This window comes from Malurus melanocephalus, unplaced genomic scaffold (genome assembly GCF_030028575.1).
Source record: "Malurus melanocephalus ecotype Western Australia unplaced genomic scaffold, MMel_1.1 scaffold_76, whole genome shotgun sequence".
Classification (NCBI taxonomy): Eukaryota; Metazoa; Chordata; class Aves; order Passeriformes; family Maluridae; genus Malurus; species Malurus melanocephalus.
This window is the reverse complement of record NW_026623308.1, coordinates 2,637,092-2,662,217: the sequence shown is the minus strand read 5'-3', so window position 1 is coordinate 2,662,217 and position 25,126 is coordinate 2,637,092. Positions and strand designations below refer to the sequence as shown.

Genomic DNA, 25,126 nt, shown 5'->3' with positions numbered 1-25,126 from the left:
AAAGAAAAGGCAAGGCCTTCTTTATGACTTTAGACTACTGTCTGTAATATTTCTTAAAACAGTAAGGCTGTTACTTGGCTACTTGTTTCCCCCCCTCCACCHCAGCACATACTCACCGAGCTGCCCATGTGAGACAGAGCTTCCTCTGCACGCTCTACTCTAGTGCCCTTGGTACTGACAGTGAACGCTCTTGTCACATGACTGCAGAATTCCACAGCAATACCACAGCTCTGGAGAGGGAAAGTAAACACATGAAAACATCAGTTAGGTAAGAACTTCTATAGCAAGGTCTCTACTCAGAATCCTGGATGGGCTAGAAAGGTTCCTAGCAGCTGTGATCAGTCCCCAGGGTTAAAGTACCTTGGGAAGTTACAAGCTTAGTGTTAGTTGCTTCCCAGAGGCTCTTGCAGGCACTGTGTGGTGTTTCACCCCCAGTGATTACTAACAGACAATCAAACAGGAAGCAGAACATGAGATKGTTTCAGAGGTCAAAAGTTTCCTGATGTGCATGCTTCCTGTGCATGCAGTGAACATTGAACMCTAGGATCAGTTYACAACTATTAGCTGCAATAACATTGCTTTAGAATAACACTGAATATACATCCTGATTTGATACCACAACAATTCAGCTCATCWGTAATTTACAACACTAACTGAACACTTTGCTAATCTTAGAATTATCTMRYAGATAAACTTGCWTGAAAATACATCTAGCTATAACATRAGCCAACAGTTTCAACAGTTTCCACTAACCCTTAGACCTGTCACAAACCCTCCAGAGAACATGTAAGCCTCAGCAACCAATAGCTGCTTGCTGGAGCTAGTTCTGGAGTGCTTTAACAAGGCTCTCTCTGCCAAAATTATTTCATCCACTTATGCAGGAACAATACTGGTGCTAGCACACCCCAGATCTACTCTGAGGAACAGAAGATAAATACAGGAGAAGCCTTAACACAAACCTGTGTACCCTCTCCTTCAGTGTGAGCCACCTATGTTGATGCAGAGCAACACCTAGCCTAGACAGCAGCAACATAGCTGTTGCTGCAGAACAGACCTCCACCAGCTGCAGTACAGCTTACAYCAATTGCTGTATCACTACTAGGACTAGTTATCAGAATCATTTTGTTTTCTTCKAGATGTGTTAAGATAGTTCCACTACTGTTTAAATGCCTGTGGAAGATCAGTAGCAGAACACTGCTCAGTATCACAAGTATWTATGTAAGAGAACTGTTCAAGACTTGGAAACAGAAGCAGAGGGATGTCTTTTTGACTTACCATGACAAGATTTACTAATGAAACTGCATTCAAGCTGATGCCCCAGAGCCACATCACTCCAAACATGTTGATGATTATCATAGCAATAGTTATTGAAACCACAACAGCAGCCCATACTTCAAAACCGAGCAACACAGTTGTCACCAAAAATATTGATCCCAAGGAGATGCAGAGGTTAAAGATAGCATCGTGCACAATTGTCAGATATTGCTCATAGAAGACATAAAATACACTGTGGAAAGAAAAGAGGTTTTACATACTAATATTAGATTAGCTTCTGTACTAAGGATTAAATAGTTCCCCGCTGACAGAAGTCACCAACAGAACCTGGCTTCCTTGTATCAGCGGAATGACTCCTACAGAATGCTGGCTGTTACATGACAACTCTTCACTAATGCTTCAAATAAAGACTGTTTCTGGAAGCCAGGGTAGTTCCCATACTTCWRTAAAAGTAGCTACAATAGMTACCAGAAGGGTAGRTCCTCAGATCCATTGTGATATTAGYRGGAGCTACTGCAGATGGACCGTAAGTACTGATAGGATTCTTTGGTGCAAGAGATCAATATTTCAGATGTACAGATACCAACTCCCAACTCAATTTTTGTACAGTAATCTTACACTTCATATTGCTGCTGCATTTGCTTTATATTTAAATAACTTAATTGAARTCAATACATTCACATTACAGCTTGCAACTACCCATGTCAACACACCTGCTTATGTCTGAACTATTAAATCCTACTAGAAAAGCTAGGAAATGCCCAAAAATAGAGCCAGAGCTACCTTCGTAGTGAAGGATTTAAATCAGTTATTTATGTCATCAGTTTTACTGATGACAGTAAAATGAGGCCAGTGCTATATATAAATTATATCCTTCTAGTTTTGCTAGAAATTCCAAAATCTCTGCATTATCTTCTTTTAGACAAAACTCAAGTTTCTAATATGTTATTAGCCAGCACCTTTTCTCAGTTGTTTAAGTATTTGTCACCAAGGTAAGAAAGATCTAACCATACCTGTAAGGAAACACCCGGTAGTTCTTCTCTTTGATGCCCATGGTTTCAGTAATGTTGTCTGCTATAATCCGAGCTTTCCTCATAGCATCAATAAAATCAGATGATGTTTTCAGTACAGTATGGTAAGTCATAAAATAAGTGGCTCCAATATCAGATTCGTTGTTTATAAAGTTGACAGCAGAGCTATATGCAGCATGTCCTCTGTAAAAACAGGGACACATTAGATGTCAGTGTCAGCACCATTCAAATTTATTAGCTTTTATAATTTACAATCTTACAGAATTATAAAATTGTTTAAATTGGAAGGGACCATAAAGATCATCTAGTTTTACCCCTACCATGAGCAGGGACACCTTCCACTAGGCTAAGGTTGCTCACATCCCATCCAGCTTGGCCTTGAACACTTCCACAGATGGAGCACAGCTTGTCTGAGCAATCTGTTCCAGTGCCTCATCACCCTCATAGTAAAGAATTTCTTTCTAACATCTAATCTAAAGCTACCCTCTTTCATTTTTAAAGCCATTCCTCATTATTCTATCACTACACCCCCTTGTTAAAAGCCCCCTCCAGCTCTCTTGTAGGTACCCTTTAGAGGGCTAACAGGTGGTAGTCGTTTCTAGCAGTTTTCAAAACCGTAAAAGTTTTAGAGCTCAATACAATTCAAGATTGCACAGGATATTCTAGAACAGACTGACCATAGCAATTGTTTCTCTTTGTACAGGGGAGGGCTGTTGTTCTATGTAGTTGATGATGCATTTGTTTTTTTCAGAAAATACTACAGAACTGGTGAGATGTCAATGTTTGTATGGTTCTTAAAACATTAGATATCTAACCTCACAGACAAAATCCAGAGYAAGTATCTTTGACAAACTGGTCTAAGCCAGGTCTTCAAAATAAGGCCCTTACCCTTTGCCACACTGAGGATTAGGGTTGTCTGATAGGAACATTGGCAAAAAGGTCATGAAGTCTTTGCCCTGTGGTCTCTGCTTGCCTTCTTGAGTCAGTGGCCGACAACGAGTGCAGGATGGATCACTGACTGAAGAAATACAGGAAGAAGGTTATTTACAGGATCAACTATTTCATCCATCCTGAAATTCTATGTAAAATTTGTGGTCCTTAATTTGATTTATTACTACTGAGGCAAGGGCTGACAAAGAACTCCRTTATTTGTGCACTTGTCTACATTAGATCCAATGAAAATTACACCAAACTGAAGGACCTGAACAAAACCAGAGCACTAAGTTTGTGTGCTCTAAGAAAACCAAGAGAAGGMTCAAAATTTTTACAGCAAATTACATTGGCTAAGTAGGATGTTTTCAACTTGCAGTATTCCAGCAGAATATTTGAGCTCACTCAAACAGCARTTCAAATAAATCAAGAGGGCAACTCAAGAGGTGCCTGCTTACAGTAAAAGGTATTCACTTGACTCGTACCATGAGAAAATGTTTTGGCTGTGAAATTTATAAACTAAACTAATGCAGTAGCAACAGGATGGATGCCAATACCTGAAGCATTGCAAAACTGCCCGGTGGTRTTGTAGACTCTGCAACAGGATGACTGTGGCTTCACCCAGTCAAAGTAGTCATCAATCCAGGATGATGGGGCATAGCCTATCCTTGTGCTAATAAAAATAACATAACATATCCATCATCAATAATTTTATATTTCATTCCAGAACATATCACTTGATCTCTCCAATGTCACCTTTTGCCATGTCAATTTATTCTTGTCAGATCTACTCCAGGTCTGCATAGTCCCATGCTCTAGTACCCCATCCAAGGGCCATAATGCTCAGGCAGCTCACAACACTGCAGATAGCAAACAGCAGGGGCTTTTTCACTGCATCCAGTTCTACTGCCAAGATTAGCTTTCCATTCCCCTGTCCACTCTGTTCCCCATCCTATTCCAGACCCTGTTGTCTCAGTTTTYAAGCAAAGTTCCTCCTTCAGTTTTGGGAAAATGCTTTCTTGAGTTGATAGCTGCACATAAAATTTCTGCTTAGCCTCCCCACAATGGGCTAGTTTATTCACCAGCTTTAGAAGCTGAGCAAGCAGCCATTATTCCAGAATATCGCCACCCCACTAAGATGTTTTCACAATTTTTTTTTCTACTGTTCCAAGACTCCTTGAAGGATCAAGCCCCTTTTCCAAATTCAAGTACATCAATATATTCCACCAGTCCGGACAGGTTTTATTTTCATTCTAGAAAGACTGTCACAGCTGCTCCCARTCCCCTCCCTCTCAAACCCACAATATAAAGCAAATACAACAGAATGTCAGTTTACAACCAACAGCTGGGCCTGAACTCAGGAGGACACACTGGTCAGCTACATCTCTTCCATGCAACTATAAAGAGACAAGCATAGAAGACTTACTAGCTACCAATTTCCGCAGCATTGAAGACTTGCTGGACAAGTGAATCATTATTACATCCCATTCCACCACACACCATGTTCTGCCCTTCCAAAGAGGTGTAGTTGTGTCCTTCTTCTAGAACAAAGTAGACAGGGGGACCCGCATGCAGGTACTTGCTGATGTGGCTGAAGTAATCTATTACATAGGAGTCCTTCAAGAGAAAGTTTTGAGTTACTGTTATGGAATGTTGAGGTAGCACAACAAGGCATCAAGGTTTTAATTCAGCCACAAACGCTGAACAGTGACATGATCATAAGACTTACATCTGGCATTGAGAGAGACTGATCCAGGCCAATCTCTACATTGTGTATAACTGCTGCACTGAATGACAGGATACCCACAAACACTGCTATCTGCAAAAAAAGATAATCCATGGATATGAGAACTGTACAGATACAACAAGCAATAGGAGTCATTTGCTAAGCTAATAGRAACCATGCAAGAGGCTCTAGTTTAAATATGCTCCCCAAGTTTAATACAACAGTAGTAGTAAAATGTAGCTACTCAGAGGTCCCTTTGGAACTGTAAGGAAATATATTCTTAGAAATCAGCCATGAAAGATACAGACATCTTCTGTAAATAAGCATGGTAACCTTAAACTGAATCAGAGATTCAGCAACAATACTCTGGATTAATGCAGTGTACAAATCAACATGTGCTCATTTTTTTTTTTTTACATAGGCCTAAAGTAATTTGATTGCCAGTAAYGCAACTCTTAAATCTGAGCTTTGGACAATCCATGATCAAGCCTCTATTTACTGAAATACTTTTGCAGTTACAAAMGCTTGTTTCTATATTAATGCTGAAAGGAAAAACACTAGAAGCTTCATTTGCTTCATTGTATTGAAGATTTTTCTTCCCTATTCAGGCCTTCAGRCTTACTACTCTTTTGCTCAAGTTTTGATGACTGCTTATTTGAAATAGAGTATACATACTACTATTGGTCTCATCCAATCCTTAAGCAGATATGGAGAAAACAGATTTTTGAAGAACAGAAATAACATGCTCTCAGAACGCTGGACTCCAGCYGTTTCTTCACTGCTTTTGATGCAACACAGAATATCCAGTCTATTCCTCTGAAAATAGATTAAATGCCAGAGTCAGTGCAGTTCTACATCATCCCCCTTATACTGCAGTTACAGGTGCACTTATACTCACCTCTTGACGCTTAATATCCAAGCCCAGGAGACTCACGAAGCAAGTGACTTGAAGAATAAAGTCTATGAGCACAGCCATTCCAGCAAACAGGGAGAAYGTGCGAACTGCTGGCATCGTAGACAATGTCCCTGGAGGAAGTGACCCAGTTTGTTAAGTGAGCTCCCTTCTCCTAGAAATGCATGAGCATTTTCTATACAAAYATTCAGTTTAAGTGGTAGCCTTATAGCAGGACAAAGAGCCTTTATTTCCAGAGTAAAGGAAACAGCCCCTATGAGCCTGGCTACARCTGCTGTCTCTGACCTTTTTAACAGCACTAAGGCCGTGCAAAGGAGTGATTAGTTCTAAGACATTTCTCAATTCCAAAGTTAGGGGCAGACTCTGTAAGAGGGYAGTTAAGGAGTGCTGTCATGCAGCATCTTGCTTCAATATTAAACCATTCCAATGCAAGCTGATCCAACAACAAATTMCACTTTGTTGGCAGGTAAACAAAGCCATTATGAAAGAAGGCCAAATTATACTGGTAGGGTAACAATGTAAGATTTACTTCTAAAACTTCAAGTGAGTCTCAATCTGTCATAGAAGAATCTTTTCAAGCAGTGGCAAAATGTAATATAGGAATTCATACWCCCTGGTATTTGATTACTCCTGAGGTCAAATTTAGACCTGTCGTCACTGCAAGTCAGTAAAAATCTCCAGTCTTTCATGCTGAAAAGCTTGATAGATTTAGAATTGGATCTTTTTAGTTGTGCCAGAATCTTAAAGTACTCCAATGCCTATCCCCAGCAGAAGTTTACCTTGATTATAAGAATGAACGTTTAAGGTAAACTGCCTCTTCAAATTCTTACTTTGCTTTTATATTAGTTTTGCATTTATTCTTGCAMCAYCCAGTTATGATAAGGCCCTTATCTTCAAGTATTAAAGGAATCTTACCAAGAAAGAATGCCACAGTCTCCGAAAAGGATGAGAGAAACATACTGGGTGCCACATCTCCCAGGACTCTGCCAATCTGTTTATCCAGAGTTTCACCCTGAAGGCGTTCATCTCTCTGTTTTAGGGCAATAATTTATTATTATTAGGAATCGTGCAAATTATAAAACTATTTTAGATGGTTTTAAAAAACCCAAAACTTTTAAATATCCTGATCTATCTTCTGTTGTTTTCACTGCATTAACTAGAATTAGATAAAAACCAGCCAAGACTCTCTAAAACAAAAGCAGCCTGAACATTACAGGCTTGTTTTCTTGCTTCAAATTTAAAATATAGTACTAAGTTCAGTACTTCAGACAAAACTACACACTTGACAGAGACAGTGCCAATTTTAGTGGGTTCCTGAACCTGTAAAATTAAAAAGCTGATTACCCACTAAGAAGTGGGTCCCAGTGGGTCAGAAGTCCCCRGTCTTAAGCATGTAGTTTAGTTCATGACTACTGCTTACAATATGCTAAAATTACAAGTGATCAAAATACCAGTTGAGTTCTACAACTATTTTGATAATCAACCAGCAGTAAGACAATTACATAAATTGTTGGTTTTGGTTTTTTTTTTTTTTGTAAAGGTAGAATGTACACAGATTCTTGTCTCTCTTCCACTAGCTATCTTGTGAGAATCCAGAGCTGCTCAGATTGAGCTAAGGACCGGAAGGCAGAAGATTTCCTGCTCCAAGTTTACAGCCTTCAAAAACGACAGGCACTTTTAGAAGAGKCTGTATGAAAGAATAAATACCTGAAGTGTCTGAACCATAATGAAGATGTTGTCCACTCCAATAGCCAGCACCAAGAAAGGAATTACTTCTATCACAATCAGTGTCAGTGGGATTCCAAAGTAGCTGAAAATGCCTATAGAACATGCTACTGAACTCAGTACAATCAGGATGCCTGCAATGCCCAGAGAAATCTTCGAATCCACCTAAAAAAGTTGTACTGACCATCAGTCAAACAAGCATCATCCCACAGTACAGATTATAGCAAAGACAAAAGCCATATTCTTACATTTAGTCTACGTAGCAGAAAACTTTTCTGTTTTTTTTTGAAGATCCAGATATTAAAGAAATAACCAACTTTGAAGTTACAAGTCTTAAAGCTGATGTTAGCTGAATATCAAGTAAAAGAACTTAGTTGAGACTATGAAGCATGAATTGTCTATTACAAGAACAATGTTCCCCCTAGCTCCTGCACAAGAAGGACTCAATGCTCTAATAAAAAATGGAACATCAGCATTCTGCAAAAATAGTTAAGTCACTTAGAGCTATCAGCAARTATAGCTTCAGTCTTTAGAGCAATGAAAACTATATACATACCAGCAGTCTTCTAAAGCTCTGGATATGCCCCAAAGCTATAGAGATGTACACAAACATTACAATATAGCTTATCAGCACAACGCTAATATCACTGTTGCTTTCGCGGTTGATTTCATCTTCAATACTCCGTTCAGCAGAAAAAGATATAGTTAAGTTGGAATTATTATAGTTCTTCAGAAAATTAATAAACCTAAAACAAAAGCAAGAGATTAGTCACACTTTAAAGGATAAAACATCTTCCACTAGAAATACTTGAAAGTCGGTTGGCAAATTTACATCATCTGTGTGGTACAAGATGCACTGTGGCCAGACAAGTAGTTTGAGAGACCGTTCTCATTTTTAAAAGGTAGATGTTGGCTACACATACGTAAAACTCTACTCTAAGCACTAGAAATAAACTATGCTTCCAATAGATACTTTCCATGTTCTCTTCAGAGTTTGAGGACCAATCTTGCATAAGCAAGATTTCAAACTCTTAAGTACAGTTTCCCTCAAAGCTAGACGTAGGAATACACACATGAAAGATGACTGCCGCTTGCTTACAGTACTGGAACAGTTTCTTAGCCCTTGTTTCACTTCCCCAACTTGAGATGTGCTTGTGACACAGGCAGATGCTTGTCATACTTTTATTTTGTCACAAGCTTCCTACTACAGTAGTTTTTATCTGAACTGATAGCCACAGAGCTGGCCTGGGTAAGCCAGCTCTTGAAAGTGGTCAAGGGGATGAAAGCTTTAGATGCTCCTCTGAATGACATATTTAAGAATTAAAGGTAAGGAACTGCAGCATCAGGCCTGACCTTTCCACTCATGGTTAACAGTTGGCCCAGCAAATTAAAGAGACTGCCTGTATAATTCTAGCCACAAAAAAAAAATATATCAAATCCTTTCTCTAAAGTTACTTATTGGCAWGTACTACTGGGCTAGAGGATCACTAACAGGACTAGAATTTATGTCTCAAAGCAAATCAAGTGTGCCAGACAAAGTGAAGGTCTCATGATCAACACAGTCCATTTTTAACTAGTTTTGCTGCCTCTCAAAATATCCCTGTTGTTACACTGGAAAACAAGAAACACCTGCACTGCACTGACAATTTATCAAGAAACCTACATTTAAAGCTTCTTTAAGTCATGCATGCATTTCAGARCACAGGAAGACTACTTACTCTTTTTCCCATGCCAAGGCTTTCATTAGCTTTTTTGAGTCATTGTAGTAGTTGTTGACAGGGAAAGTAATAACAAGAGCTGTAGCATTATTATAGTTATCATCTATAGAAGAAAAAAAATGTTTGGCATTAAAAATTGTAACTTACATTCTAGTGTAGCAGATACAAGTAAGTTTAAAATTAGCATTGGCCAAACCAATCCAATCCTTACAAGCTCCTCTGAACACCACTGAGGTCTCAAACTCACTACTGAAGTAAGAACAGAAGCTGACAAGCACTCTTGATTGTATTCAAGAGTAATTTTTCATTACTTAACATGCTCATGACACCCCAACATTAAATTGTTGCATGGTTAGACAAAGAGCTACTATATAACCATTGCTTATGACTTTCCAGCTAACGAGAAATGTGGCTTCCTAAAAACTATACCTCTTGCATACCTTGGTTTTACTCAAAGCAAATACAAATTCCCTGCAGTTTAATAAAGAGGTGCTCGCCTTTAAATACTATTTTAGATGCATTAAACACAAATACATTACCAAGTTATGTTTAATTAGATAAATTGCTTGAACAAAATCCTGGCTTCGGAGTAATTATGAAACAATTTCCTTTGTGAACATGYTCATCTATTCTTAAGTGCTTTGTCAGATCAGTGACAAAACTTTATTCTAACTCAAAACAAAATACACATACATCCCAGCACATCAACCGAGCTACTTCACATCTTTCTCTTTTATCAGGCCCAAAGCAGATTGAATGTTTGTCCTGTGGACAAGCATGTTTCAATTACAGATTGCTTGTGTTTTGCACTTCCAAAGTAATCTGTCTCCAATCCCAGCACTGATCTACTGAAAACTTACTTCCAAAGCAGTCTGTCCCCAATCCCAGCACTAATCTACTGAAAACTTACTTAAAACACCCTTACTTACTGAAAGTTTAACAAAACTCCAGTTTCTCTGGAGTGCTTTTAAACACCTGTATTAAATGAAAATGCACCTTTAGCACCAAGGACAGCACACAAGYGTGTACCCTCAGACTTAAACTGCAATACTCTTTCGCCACTCACCATCATATCCTCCCAACACCAGCCATGGAAATACAGGTCCACCAAATGTTCCTAAGCAGGGATCGTGAAGCAAGCTTGTGTCATTCAGTGATGCTGGAGCCCTGAAGAGATTACCAACAATAATTGTTAGTTTCTACTTGACAGCTGAGGCACAGTAAAAAGCTGTTGCGTTATAACTGAAAATCAAGACAAGACTGCTGGTGATACACTGCCCATGTGCTACATTTGCTTTGAATTTGAATACAGTTTTAAAGGCATCTGCCTTATAGTCTTTAAGATAAGGAGTACCTTCTATCCAAATGAACTATAAACTAAAGTGAAAGCTTAGAAAAGGGTCTTCAGTTCAGAACTCTTCAGAAGCATTGAAAACATGTTTAAGGCAAACCAGAGTCAGCATCAACACCAAACAAAGTTTAACTGGCAAATTGATTGAAAAACATGTAATCGTACTGCTTACCGAACACAGTATAAGAAGTGAGTGTGGTAATCAGCATAGACAAAGAACTCATCCCCAACAGTGTGATCTAGAACAGAATGGCTGTTCTGAAAGTAGTTGAGTACACTCAGGATAGTGCAGTTGTTGTTGTAGGGAGCAAGAGGAGCCAGGCAAATGTCCTTCAGCATTACAGTCTCATTGTCATAAGAAGCAGTTATGTTGACAATAGCATCCTGCAAATCCAGTACCTTTAAAAAAAAAAMCAAASAAACCATGGTTTAAGAGGAGCACAAGAAAGCATCTCCCTAGCAAGACAGATGTGCACACTATATTTCTGCAAGATTCCAGAGACAGAGGCACGTGTCAATAGAAGCACATTACAAAATGTTACATTTGTATTCTTACTAAGAAGTGAGACTTTGTTTGCAAGCATCKCTGTAACAGAAAGGTTTTCAACAAAAAGATTTCATAATAAGGCTATGATTTTTAATAKAAACATTTCGTGGCTGTTTTGATGGATACATTACATTGCAGATAGAAACCAATTTCATGTGGCTATACCTGTTAAGTGCACTTAAGTCTTTGCTCTTGGAAAGTCCCAGTTACCTGATGGAGAATATCTTTGGTAAGGGGAGGCCCAAAAGGTACATCTTCTCCTGAGGGRTAAGGTGAGTAGGTGTCTGGGTGGCTCTTTGGTGCTTGAATAATAACTTGTTCCGTACGGAAGAAAGGCCCAAAGTGTGTGTCGAAGTATTCCTTCTCCTTGCGAGCTTGGCTGCTTGGAGCTGACCAGAGATCCACAGGATTTGTAGTTGCTTTAATATATACAAAGCCTGAACAGCACATTGCAATGAAGACTACAGAGAAGAGGATAACAGGACGTGGATTTCTGACACAGAAAGCCCCCCATGATGTAAAAGTCATCCTCAGGCCATTCTCAAACCTTTCACCAAGCCTTTCACCACAGGTAATTTTTCCTGCAAGAGCAAGAAGTAAAGAGTAAATGTTTGAGAAGTCAGTAAAGCAGCATTTTCTTGGAATCCACTTAGTAAGATGAAATTTTATTCTAGTTCTGTTTGTAGGAAGCACCAGAAGCTGTGAGTCCACTGACAGTCAGACCCTGGGACCAATCCCTGACTGATGCCAAGGGGGCAGAAAACAGCTTGTAGCTACAGTGCCCCTTGCAATGGAAGCTTGTCTTTGACAGCAGTAGGTGTAGCAAATARAGGAAGAAGCAGCTAAAAGTTATATAAACAATAAAAGAAGCTACCTCAGCAGCTACACAAGTTAAATGACAGTTCTTCCACAGCATGCTTTAAATGGATACATGGATGAGTCAAAACATGATCAAACTGATTTTAGCATCATGTTACYCTCCCCATACCCCTGCAACAAAGCCTCCAGAACTTCCTTAGAGCTTAGCTAGATCCATGTGTGTACCCAGGGCTTTCAGCATCCAGTAAAATAGGGGTAAATACTACTCTAAAAGAAGAGAGATACTGATCAAAATGTTGAAAGCCCTCTAAGAACAGAGTTTCAGCCTAACAAAGCTACAACTCCAGAGCCCATCTATAGGAAAGGGATGTTGAGTTTCTAATAGACCTATTACTCTTATCCCAGACATACCATTGTCACTGTGGGAATTCACAGAAAAAGCTACATTGCTGTCAATTGGAGGGTACTCCGAGACAAAGTGCCGTCTCCTGCAAGGCAAAAAATTGCATTATCCGGTTTGTCAAAAAAGGCATCTGTACTGTTTGTACAACGATCTCCAGCTTTATGATCCTTTGTAGCAACATACAGCCATGTCAGCTGACTTAATAAACTTTTCCAGTTTACATCAAGCACAGATTCTTTATGCAAATTTAGAAGATGACTAGAATGAACAACAGATAATCTCTTTAAACTGATCACAATTTGAAATCTGGAGATTTTTACTTTAGAAATATGAACCAGGCATCTCAACCACACCCACCATTTCATGTTGCCCTGTAAGGTAAGGCTGCTGAACACATCATACATTGTCATACCCACTACCCTGTTCCACACAGACTTAATTCTCATTACAGAGAAGTTTTAGTTTCCTGGTCATAACTGAACAATCACAGAATTGGAGTGGTTTGGGTTGGAAGTAAACCTTAAAGATCATCTAATTTCAACTCCCCTGACATGAGCAGGGACACCTTTCAATAGATCAGTTTACTCAGAGCGCCACTGAGCCTGACCTTCAACACCTCAAAGTATGGGGAGTCCACAAACTCTCTGGGCAACCTCTTCCAGTGCCTCACCACTCTTGCAGTACAGAATTTGTTCTTAATATCTAATCCACACCTACCCTCCTCCAGCTTAATACCATTGCCCCTTCTCCTGTCACTACACACCCTTGTAAACATCCCTCTCCAGCTCTTTTGTAGCCCCCCTTTGGGTAATGGAAGGTGCTGTAAGGAATCCCTAGAGCCTTTTCTTCTCCAGGCTGAACAGCCTCAATTCTCTCAGCCTGTCTTCATCGGAGAGGCGCTCCAGCCATGTGATCAAAGGTGACATGCTATAATTACTGGAAGCTTTTATTTGTTTGGGTTTTTTGGTTTTTTTTTTTTTTTTTTTTTTTTTATTTTGGGGTTTGGGAGATTTTTTTTTTTTTTTTTTTTTTTTTTTTTTTTTTTTTTTTTTTTTTTCAAAGTAGGAGACGAGGAGAAAGTATTCATGACTTAATTTGCAATTGAACAGTGACTGTTTTGTTATGAATATGTGTTTTTCCAGACTTCTGCATACTTGCTTAGGAAAGTTGAAGAATAGTATATGTGATTCTGTAGCTAGGAATACTATGAGACTCACACATCAACTAAACCGACTTCTGTAATCCCTTTCCATGAGGTGGTTTTAGCTGTTAGAACACTCTGTAAGTATATGTGGCATCCACTGCAGAACATGACTTTTGACTGGCTGAAGTAGTGAAGACATGAATCTGACCTGCACTAAGAAGYTTTCAGGGATAAACAAGTGATTTGCAGAGATGAGCATTTTGAATACTTTACCTGTAACACCAGATTCCAAAAACTAATGCAAAAAATATGAGTAGAAATCCCATGTAGGAGATCCACATGATGACATACACAGCATCCAAACCAAACAATAGCCAAGGAGGAGGCAATGGAGGAGGCTGAGGTTTTGGACCACAAACAATTGAACAGTCCTGACAGCTGCATGGTCCTGTTGAATCATCCATGGACTCATTACAGCCTTTGGTAGCGTTATTCATAGGATTCATTCCATGGACAGGAATATCTACAACAAATCCAAGTTGTAGAGCTGATTATTACCRGGAAAAAAATTCAGACTTTCACAGTTAAGTGAGTTAACCCTTTATATGAAAGACCCCAGCCCCTACATAGAATAGCATTTCTTGGTCTTGTTGATGAAGAAGCCACTGCCTTTTCCCAACAGGTACCAACTATTTACAGCTGTCTACTAATTAAATGACTGGTCATGTCTGTAACACTTCAGTCTGTAAAAGTAATAAGAACATACTTCTATCATCCCCGCAATTATTTGTCATCCCCCTTATCAGTTCAGATTGTGAATGTGCAACAACAATTTCCTTATAAAGAAATCTTAAAGGATCAGTGTACTGCCTGTTTCCCAAGGAATATAAGCAGCCAGTTGCCTAAGCTCAGTCCATCACTGAGTTTTAGATATTTCTGCAGTAAGCCGCTGTATAGAAAAAAAAGCACGAAGTATGGTTTCCAAGCAGAAATCACAAAACATTGCTTTGAAAGCCTCTGACTACAGACTTTCATCGGTGGGCAAGTGTTTAAAAATCAATAGTCTAGCCTAGCACAAAGCCTCTGACAGAACCTTTAAAGGCAAAGACTATTCTGTTTCTTACCTGAAAAGATTGGAATTATGCTGAAAGGAGTTTGTCCATTGTCTTTACTAAACATGTATTCAATCCAATTGGTTGCATTGCAGTCCTTGACGTCCTTCCCACACAGCAACCCCAGTGCTTTAACATTGCTTGATGGAGCCTCCACATCTTTGCAGGCATTGTACATTGCTAGGAAGAGTCATCAGACCAATGTTATAATTTGAGTAAGCATCCTAGGTATTTCCAGCCTTACAGACTCCCCACGTTCCAGGAACATACTTACAGCTTTCAAGCAGAAATATCTTAGGATAGTGAACTAATCCTTTCAGTTGTATTGATAGCATTCAAGGTTGCACTGCTTTGTTACAGCTCCTTGCTCTGAGAAAGCCACTCAAATCTGCATTATGCTAGAACCTACTTTTCTGCTTGCCAGGAAACATTACTTAACAATTTCAGGGAAAGCTATGAAAAACGTTTAAGGTACTTTTAAATTGTAGACTATATGACTTCCAAGCACCTCATAATTTYATTAAAGGTTACTGCACAAAGCATACAGAGACTGAATTAGTGTTTTAAGCTTGCTACAAAATCAAAATACAACTCATTTGTATTTTTCTCTAAAAACATCTGACTGAGTGTCTTTTGGAGAACCATTGTAGTACACTGTGTACAAATTTGACTATCATACTTGCCAGACTGTTTTAGTATCAGGTAGGCTTTGAACATTCAATACTTGGCAACAACTTTCTGAAAGTTTTCTGAAATTAAAGTTATCAGGGTTATCAGCTATTAACCATTTGTGTAGATACTCAGCCTCAGCTGAAACTWTAAAAACACTGTTATTTACCTGTGTCAGTGTAATGTCCCCTACCCAGGCAAAACTTAGTGTTTCAGAAGTTCTAAGGGGGACCTACTGTTACCAACATGATGACTTAAACTTCAAAAAGACAGTCGAAGATGTTTCCTCCTCCCAATTCTTTCTGAAAAAGCACTGGTCTAGTCATCTGGATAAAAKCTAAGGTAATTTAACACACTGTTTACTCACCATTTGCAAATCTATCTCCAATAAAGTACTGCAGCTCTGTAATGCTACTTTTGTTCTCTTTTGAAACTGGATCATAATAAGGTATGGTGCTTGTAACATTCAGAAAGTCAGACTGATTTGGACTACAAGTCAGTTCACAGAAGAGGTTTATCAAGTTGTAAAAACACGATGGACACCTGGGTAGGAAAGCCAATGAACAGCAATGAGATTAAGAGGTAAAGGTGCTACATAGGTCAAGTCAGATATATCTTGTAAATATAAACATTCTGCTCAGAATGACAGAACAAAATATTTAAATTCTCTAAGTTTAATCAGCAACACAAGAATTGTTGTTGATGCTACAGATGAACAACTTAAAGTACCACAATTCACTAATAAAATTACCTGCCTCAAATAGCAAATACAAACAATTTTACTAGAATTTGAAAAACTTAACTGCTGCTAGCCAGAAGACTTCTGTTAGAACAAGACCAAGCAGTGCTTYGTCACCCTCTTCTGAAGATTTCATTAGATACAGTTGCTTGAGACAAGCTAAGAGAACGTTTATTCTACTAGCTAAATCAATCCAGACTGCAAGTAGCTGTTTCATGACATTACAGTCTGCTGATATGGATGAAAAAGTCACTCCAAGAACTTGCTCCAACAATTCTTTAAATGAAATTACCAMTTTTTCTACAGTCTACTTGAAGACAAGTGCTTTGCTATTCTGTTACAAAACTAGTTGCTATTGCCATTCAATAGCATACCTGGAGAGAAACTGCAGAGGCAGCTGCAAGTTACTTTTCAAAGTCTGAAGCTGATGGACATCACAGCAAGTGCTAACATTGCCAAAGAATAAACCTGGACAGAGTTCCTTAAAAAGAACAAACAACACTGAGATCAGGAGGGAAGAAAGAAAAAGCATGCTTAAGACTTTAGAATTCATTATAATCATGGGCTCTGCTTCAGCATATTTCAGAAGACAGTAGCTGTTGCTGTGGGAGATGCATAGGAGAAAAAACAGTCCAGCAAATAAGACTTTTGTTTAGGGACTGGAAAGAAGAATCACTTTTTTTCACTTCTTTTATTCRAGGCAGCACTTCCTTTTGAAAAGCTCCTTCAGATGATCTTTAGTCACCAGGGTCTATATATAGAATGATAATGGCATTTGAAAGCCTGTTGGTAAGAGGACAACACATGTTTATCCAAGTTGAAMGTATTCCTGTAGCTTATCCTCTAGTACTCCTTCTGGATAGTATCAGATTTTGAGGTCTCAGAAGGCAAGCCACTAACCACAAAATCACTGATTACCTGGAAGAGCTACTTCATGTTCAGTTTATAGAACAGACAAATGCATTTAACACAAGTGTAAYTCACAGTAACATACAAGAACTGTACATAAAGTCTTCAGAAACAATACAAAACAGTAATTAGCTCACCTACATATTTAATAAAGTCACTCCTGTCACCAGTCAAACATTTTTTAACTCTAGTTATTTCATACTTTAAAGCTTTGAACTACCAGATGCCAGAAGGCAAGTACAGCAATGTCATCCTATGCTGTACATGAAATATATAAACTCTATTTTGACTGTGGTTTTGTTCACTTCTGCAGCTGAAACCCTAATAAGGAAATACAGTCTCACGCTAGGCACAGCCAATTTTGTCCAAATGTGCTCCATTTGAACGAGTGTCAGTTAACACCTTCCTAAATAAGGACAGATAACACAACAGTTCTGTTGTGTCCTTTAGAGATCAAAAGGACATACCTGTGGAATGCAACATCTTTTGGGAGACTCTTAAAAAAGCAATCTGACTGAAGAATAGTCAAACCAGTGAGGAAAATATGCAGGAAAATGAAACCAATCCTRTATTTAGGATTATATCTGTGACAGCCTCTAATCACAAGTTTTGGAGACTTCTCATATGTCTGAAAAGGAACTGAGGTAAATTACCTTCACTCAGTTGGATTTGAGAAATGAGAGATAATCTACCTACTTTCTCATCAGGTTAGGATGACAGCTTACAGCACAGGTCCAACAGAACCTAATACTAAATTCTAAAGAATTCTAAAGTGTTGGAGAATTATTGTTTTAGCAGCAGACCTCCAAGAGAAGCTCACCTGCATCAAGTCATAACCATCTTCTGGTAATGGTATTGGTGGTCCATCATAAGCACARTTGTATCTCTTGTCTCCAGAAGCAACTCCACATTCTCCATACCAGACACACATTTGTGGAAGTACCTAATCAACAAGATAYGTGATTAACTACAAGGAATAGTTGYCAAATTCCTCGGCTTTTGTAGAATTTATGCCCTACTATTCCCAAAGTCACTTGCAGTCCAGATTAGATARCTTCCTGCTAATTAAAACATCTGTGTGTCCTACATAAAACACCCATTAACAAAAGCAGGTGTTTTTGACATGGTGGACATCATGACTGATCTTCAGCTCAGCTTCCCACCCTCCCTTGCCCATTACAGAAATGCACTGTTACAGTTAAGATCAAGTATAAGAGTTAGATAAGAAAAACCTAAATCAAAACCTGAAAAGCATCTTCAAATACAAGGTGATTTAGAAAATCATTTGTTAATACAAGACAATAAAATAATTGATGGATTAAACTGTCACATTAGAGCACGCAAGTCAGTGCACATGGAGAGAAACTCATTGCTTTTGTATAATTTCACTTCCTTCTGCCACCTTTTGACCCTTCCTGAAAACTCATTACAGTGACAGCTTGAGGAAATAACAGCATAGAGAGGATTCTGAAACAGAACTTCATAGCTCTGCACTTGCCATACATGGATTGTCACAATCCCAAAGGATGCCCTCCATTGCCACTTTCAAGCCTAAGCATGGAACATTTAAATGGGTTTACAGTGCTAAGAAAAAAACCTTAATTTTAAAGATGCTTTAATTTAAGGGACTATTGGAAATTCAGAAATGTGTTCTTTATTATGTGCATAAAGGAAATTGATAAAGGGCAGTGATGCCTTGAAAGCCTTTTATTTTTGTTCAGTGGTACCAACACTGAGACATCCAAGATACTAAGCCAAAATATTTATTCTAAATATTAAAACATTTAATGCAATAACAAGTTATTTACAGCAAAAGCCTTAAGACAGCTCCAAGGTTTTCCCACCACCTGGACTCCAAGCAGAAAGCAGACCACACAAACACTAACTACACTTCTGCCAGCCCTGATCAGGAGTTTGTTTAGTACAGCTTGAGAGATAACTGACCTGTTTTGATCTCCTGAACAACCTTGACCTAGCATTTGTAGAGACACCATATGTTTATGCTGCAAGGACAGACCGCTGTGCTTTGTGCTTGACTGTGAATAGTATGGTTTACTGACCAGAGAAGCCCCTGAAAGGCTGTATTCACAATACCCAAGAGCTACCCAGAATCACAGAGCCTCCACAACATCCATTTTTTGTGCAGAACACCACTGACAGATCTTCAAGAAGTAATTTGGTACTTGGTTGTTTATCAGGGACAATAATCAYCACCAATTTATCCAAACCAAGACTTGGTTCCTCTTTAACCTAATTAGGGCAACACAGGCCAATTCAAAGTTATTCACTGCAAGCCAGATCTAAAAGTCAGTTTAAGTACCACTCATCTGGATCACCATTTAATTTGTCTATTCTAGCAGTTCTTCTAGCTAAACCCATGACCAGTTGCTTTGTATTACCATAGTGTGTGACACAAACTGGAAAATACCCCTCAATATTACACTTATAAACACTTGTAAACWCAAAATGTTGAACAGCATCATAAGCCAAAAAGTCAAACATCCATAACTTGTAGACTATTTCTCAAAACTACATCATAAACTTGTTAATGCATCAAGTTTATCTAAGAAGTTAACACTACCTTGATGCAAATTAGAAGTCATCATCTTCAACTCCACTTCCTCACACCGGTATGGCCCAGTTTTAATACCAACAATCTACTAATAGTGAGAAACAGCTTTACTGTTTGTACCAGCATCAGATGTGGTTCTCTTTTCAAGAGGAAGCACAGATTCACTACTATTCTTGCAAAAGGGCAAAGAACTTGCAGCTGCTTTGCTCTGCTAGTGAGAAAAKGATTTAGGTATTTCTTCTGTATCAGGCTGGCTTTCATGTTTAGTCTAAAATGGTTTGTAATCATCCTTCTTAAAACAACACTTTCTGTGCTTCATTAAGTCTTGTTATCTAAAAATTCTTGTTTTTTAAAAACACACAATTTCATCATCCTACTCTTTATAGAAAAACTTAGCTTCTTCCAGAGTCGAAAGTGTGGGAAAACTGATAATGCAGCTAACAGTTACAAAAAACTTAGGAGGGCACCTTTGCATAGAAAAACTTGAGTAAATTTCAGCTACCACTTCAGTCTGACTGATAGTTCAATTGTTTTAAAAACTTYAGCTGTATTTCAAGGCAGCAATTCCTTGGTTATAGCTACACAGATAAAAACCAAAATACGATCTTGTTTTTTATTTCTATATTTTAATCTATAAATTTATGCCTATAAATTTACCTACAAGGCTTTCTGTTACCATTTTCAGGACAGAACATAAAACAAATTACTTGCCCATGATACGTAATCATATACCAAAAGATATCCAGCTAAACAAAAGAAAAATAAAGCAAGACAAGTTTAGTTACTTATGTAACTAAATGTAACATAAGTAACATAAACTTATGTTACTTTAGTTTACACTTGAATGTGGATAAAGAATTTCAAATAATTYTCCTGAAGTTCCATAGCAATAAAACATACAACTGAAAAAACATGTTTGCCACTCAAACTTTCAGCCTGTTAAAGAGAGCTAAACAGATCTGCTACTTTAAACTACTAGAAGGGCACTGAGGCCTAGAACTGCAAGTGTGAATACTGTTTCAGTGTTAATACCAAGAACGCAATTTCAGAAACAGCTTAAGATATTACATTTATGCCATGCCATAGCAGGATCTCACTAAAAAAAGTGTGTTTGTTCTCCAAACCAGTAAACTTTGGGGATGTTTGATTTACAAGTGGTTGGGCCAAGTCAATAAAGCTAAAAAACACCAATTCATTGGACATTAACAGCCTAAAGTCACTGACACAGCTCTTGAACACTTAGCAAGTCAACAGCCTGCTTGAGTCAGCCACAAAACATGGGAGTGGGCTGGTCTCTCCTATGGTTGGGGCAGTATTCAGGGATATAAGTAACTAAGTAACTACTCCACTACCACAGATAAGATACAGCTGATTGTTCTTTCCCCAGAAAACCCTCTAGTAAAAGCTAGATTAACAGTAAAACAAGCACTTTGCTCTTTCCATTCTTTCAGAAGAACACTCCTRTGCTGGTAGGGCAAGATAGGGATGAGTAAGTGTGGTTGTGAATCAATCACAGTTAAAGCTGCTACTTGCAGAGTCAGACTTTTAGGTCAGCTAATTGCTCACTCGGGTATTAACTTTCTTAAGTAGGTGAAAGCCTAGCCCCAAAATAACAAGAAATGTTATACTGAACCCAAGTGCCTTCTCAACAAGGCGAGATACTCCATAAGTAACACAGGGCTCAGTTAATGGTTTGGGGTTTGTTCTGTGCCATTTTTTTTTTTTTTTTTTTTWCATTCACATGACTAAGTACTTCATATATTAAAATGGGACTTCCCTATGTACTTCATAAAGCAACAGAACCTTAGATTAAGGCTGATCCTTCCTGCTTCTAGAACATCTTAAAAAAACATTTGTCAGTACCCTAACACTAACCCTCAGCACATTCTTACAGTTCAGAAAACTGTACTCCTACTTCTGGCTGACTTAGTCTGACAAGAAATTTCACCACAGGCCAAAGCTCCAGTAGCCCTCTTKCACATGAGCAAGTATGGGCATTCTACAAAAGTTCTGTTAGAGCTTTCTGCTCCCAGGCATTATCATTCATTTGTAATAGAACTAGTGTTCCAACAGATCATAAACACATTTACTTCAGCCCAAGTTTCTTCAACTGCAGGTTGAAACAAACTGATAATTTTCAATGTTTCCAGCAACATTCGCCACCACCACCACAACCAATGAATACGTAGCTGTTAACCAGACAAAGAACAATGATGATGCTGTACACAGAAACAGCAACTGTTTGTGGTCTTGCAAATACCAGATGACAAGTGAACACTGTTTGCCTCTTCAAATTAAGATTACTAATGTATAGAAAAGGCAAGAGCATCAGATACAGCTGTTTCCCCTTCTTTCATCTAGGATGACACATCTGGGATCTTGCAGGGCAAAAAAAAATCAATCCAGGAAAGAGCATACTCTTTCCGTGCACTTCCTTAATATCTGCTATTGCCAACTAGGTTGAGAGTTCTAAGGAAACATACCACCCTTAATAAATGGCAAGACTGGTTTATGGAAACAGGCAACCAGGGCAAGTTCACATATCTGCCACAGAAGCTGCGTATTACCTTACAACCCAGCCTGTGGGGGAAAGAGGTCCATGGACTAAAGGGAATTTTACAGGTTTATTTCTTATTCYTGTCTCTCTCAGTAACTTGTTCAGAGGCAGCCAATTCAGAGCTGTATCTGCCAAGCTCCTCCTGTTCCTTTGCTCATAGGCAAGGGACTGTTTCCTTTCAGATGGAAAAATCATTACTCCTGGTCAGGCAAAGCAAGACACAATTCTGGAGTTATCCAAGCATATTTCAGATGTCACAGTAAACTCAAAGTCAAGTAGGAAGAGAAAGTTGCAATAATAGTAATAATACATTATCTGTGGGAACCAGCTAATGTTAGCTGACAAGGATGCACAGATGATCAGAAAGAGCAGGGTTCCTAAATGGACCTGTCTGCAACTAAGTCCATCTGCACCCAAATACCTCTGATGTCCTGCAGGTAAATAATAATAAATAATAATAATAAAATAATAAATAGTACTGCACAACACCTGGATTATTTTGGCTACTGTCCAGCTAAGTACTACTCAGTTCTACCAGTCATTCCCTTCAGTCATCTCTCCCATTCTAAGGCAGTTTCCTCACTTTCCATCTAGAAAGGCTAAACAAGTCACTCCTGATTTTCCAGGAAGTAATTTAGGTGAAGTGGTTACTGTCTTGTCAGGGATGGTAAYGTAGCTCCAGAACAAGGAAACTGCTCCACACAGACATTTCAGAACTTCGTGTCCAAGGTCAGGTAACACCTGACCACTTGGCAAGAGCAGCACTTGTCATTAACATTTTCCCATGGGATTTCAGAAAATCTAATGGATCCTACAGCTTGGGATCCCAGCTGCTGATAGAAAACCTGTATCCAACCTTGATTAAGCAGTGATTTAAGAGCTTGTGTTTTAGTGTAATTATACAAGGATCAATTGCAATAGTGGCCATTAAGCACACAAGTATCATCTAGTGCATTAGGACATTCATAAGAAAACAAAATAGTAATGGATAGCTGGCACAGATCTTGTACCATGCACTGTTCAGAGAGAAAGATACAGGCTGAACACTTCAAGTTCATYGTGAACACATATGAAACCGAAGGATTGTGAACTGAAGTGCTGCTCCAGTCCACCCACTGCTTTGAAATAGAAAAAAACACAACATACGGCACTTTGGATTACAAACATTACAACTGAAAGCACAAAAACATTACATCACCAGTACACCTGRGGGAGAGAACAGGTTCACCTTCGCAATGCTTCACTTCTGCAGGCATTTAACACTATATAGGCTCAGTCTAACTGAAGGACCAGCTTCTCTTTGAAAGATACCAGGGTCCTCTTTGYGAAGTGTTAGGCAAATGTAAATGGCAAAAATCCCCAACAAAAACCAGATTCTGCCTTCTTACAGTACACAACTGAAACCTGCATGATTACATGAATTTTGCAATGTTTACTTCCAGGGACCACAAAACCTCWACAAGGATTCCCCTAAATATTTGGGGAACTTGTTTCAAGTTCCCCTGGGTTAGTATCCTCCTGATAAGTAAAGGGAAACATTTTATTTCTTTACCAGCCTAGGGCACACCTCACAGCTCCAAGATAGTATCTCTCTCCGAAAACACATTACATAAAGGTGCATTGGTTAGGTGTGAAGTACCATTACTTGCTCACCTGAAGATCATGAGTCACTATTAACAATCACCTTCTACAGTGGTAACAGAAGAATGAATTCCCAGTTTTATGTTCAAGCTCTTTAAAAGTTATTTTGAAGAGGATATGAGAACAGGAGAACCTCAGCACACACACAAGATGACAAACTCCTATGCTTAAAAAGGGCTAATCATAAAACTTGACCTAGAAAGTATGTTTCCAACTTAGGTAGAGAGAGAAAGAAAACAAACCACTAAGGCTTACAAGCCACTCCTTGTTTCTCCAGAGGAATGTGGAGTATCCCGCTCCTATCTTGCACTACAGCATAACAAATCATGACTGAGAAGAGTGAATCCTCTACCGTATTTTTTTCTGAAGTATCAAGAAGCCCAGCATACTCTAGCCCTCAATTTTAAGAAAACATGTAGTCTTACTACTGGCACATGAATAAACAGCAGCTCTCACTCCGCCCAGACCATTACTTCCAAGCAGCTGTCACCCAGCGTAAGTTACACCCCAAGCAAGGCAAACCAGACACCGAGGACATCTGCAAGCCTCTGCCGAGCATGTGACTGCGTGGCCACTCACATGCACTGGGCATTGCATAACCAGGGCACGCCACAGGAACGTGGCATCCCGGGGGCTGCCGCTGCCCGGGGCGGTCGCAGGGGACGGGGCTGGGCAGAGGCTGAAGTTCGCGGGTGCTCCCCGGCGGGCCTGCTGTGCCGGCTGTCACCCTGGTCCCGACGGGAACCAGGGACACGGGAGAAGCGGAGCGAGCCCCACCGGGGACGAGCAGGGGACACCCCGGTACCACGCTTCAGCTTCGCGCCGCCCCAAGCCCAGGGGCCTAACCCGGGGGGACACCGCTGCCCTTATCCAGCCCCACCGCCCGGCACACCCCCGGCTGCGGGATGCGCGGGAACACCGCTGCTTCCCTGGGCCCAGGCAACCCCCGCGGGATCCCCCTGCCCACCCGCCGCTCCCTCTCCTCCCCACAGTGGCGAGAGGCCCGGCATCCCCACCCAAAGACGACTTGCCGGGAAGGACTCACCCGCACGGGCGACAGAAGCAAAAGGAGGACGAGGAAGCCGARGCCGGCCCGCCCGGGGCTGCTTTGCGGGGTCCCCATGGCGGCGCGGGCAGGAGCGAGGGGGACCGGCAGGCGCTGTCGGCAGCAGCAGCGAGCGGCAGCGAATGGAAGCGGAGGAGGCGGTGGCCAGGCAGTCGCGCCAGCGCAGTCCGGAACAGCCGCTCTCTTCTGCCCGGGCGGTGCCGCCAACCCCTTCGGGGCGAGGCCGAGAGCCGCCCCGGCGCCGCTGCCAACCGCGACCGCCGGCCCGCCCTCGGCACC

The 25,126-nt window shown here is 39.9% G+C and overlaps 1 protein-coding gene across 1 annotated transcript; it reads right to left on the bottom strand.

Annotated features, from left to right (window-relative positions):
- Positions 1-23: 23 nt before the first annotated feature.
- Positions 24-25,043, bottom strand: NPC1 (NPC intracellular cholesterol transporter 1). The gene is made up of 23 exons (XM_057367260.1): positions 24,827-25,043; positions 17,832-17,954; positions 16,477-16,583; positions 15,731-15,906; positions 14,707-14,874; positions 13,856-14,105; positions 12,447-12,523; positions 11,427-11,797; positions 10,842-11,068; positions 10,385-10,485; positions 9,319-9,421; positions 8,157-8,346; positions 7,583-7,765; positions 6,791-6,905; positions 5,861-5,988; positions 5,638-5,778; positions 4,966-5,055; positions 4,663-4,853; positions 3,794-3,909; positions 3,195-3,324; positions 2,289-2,489; positions 1,276-1,507; positions 24-230 (listed from the first exon to the last, which is right to left on the bottom strand). The coding sequence occupies exons 1-23, from the start codon at positions 24,902-24,904 to the stop codon at positions 54-56; spliced, it is 3,675 nt and encodes a 1,224-aa protein (XP_057223243.1). The 5' UTR covers positions 24,905-25,043; the 3' UTR covers positions 24-53.
- Between the last annotated feature and the right edge of the window lie 83 nt (positions 25,044-25,126).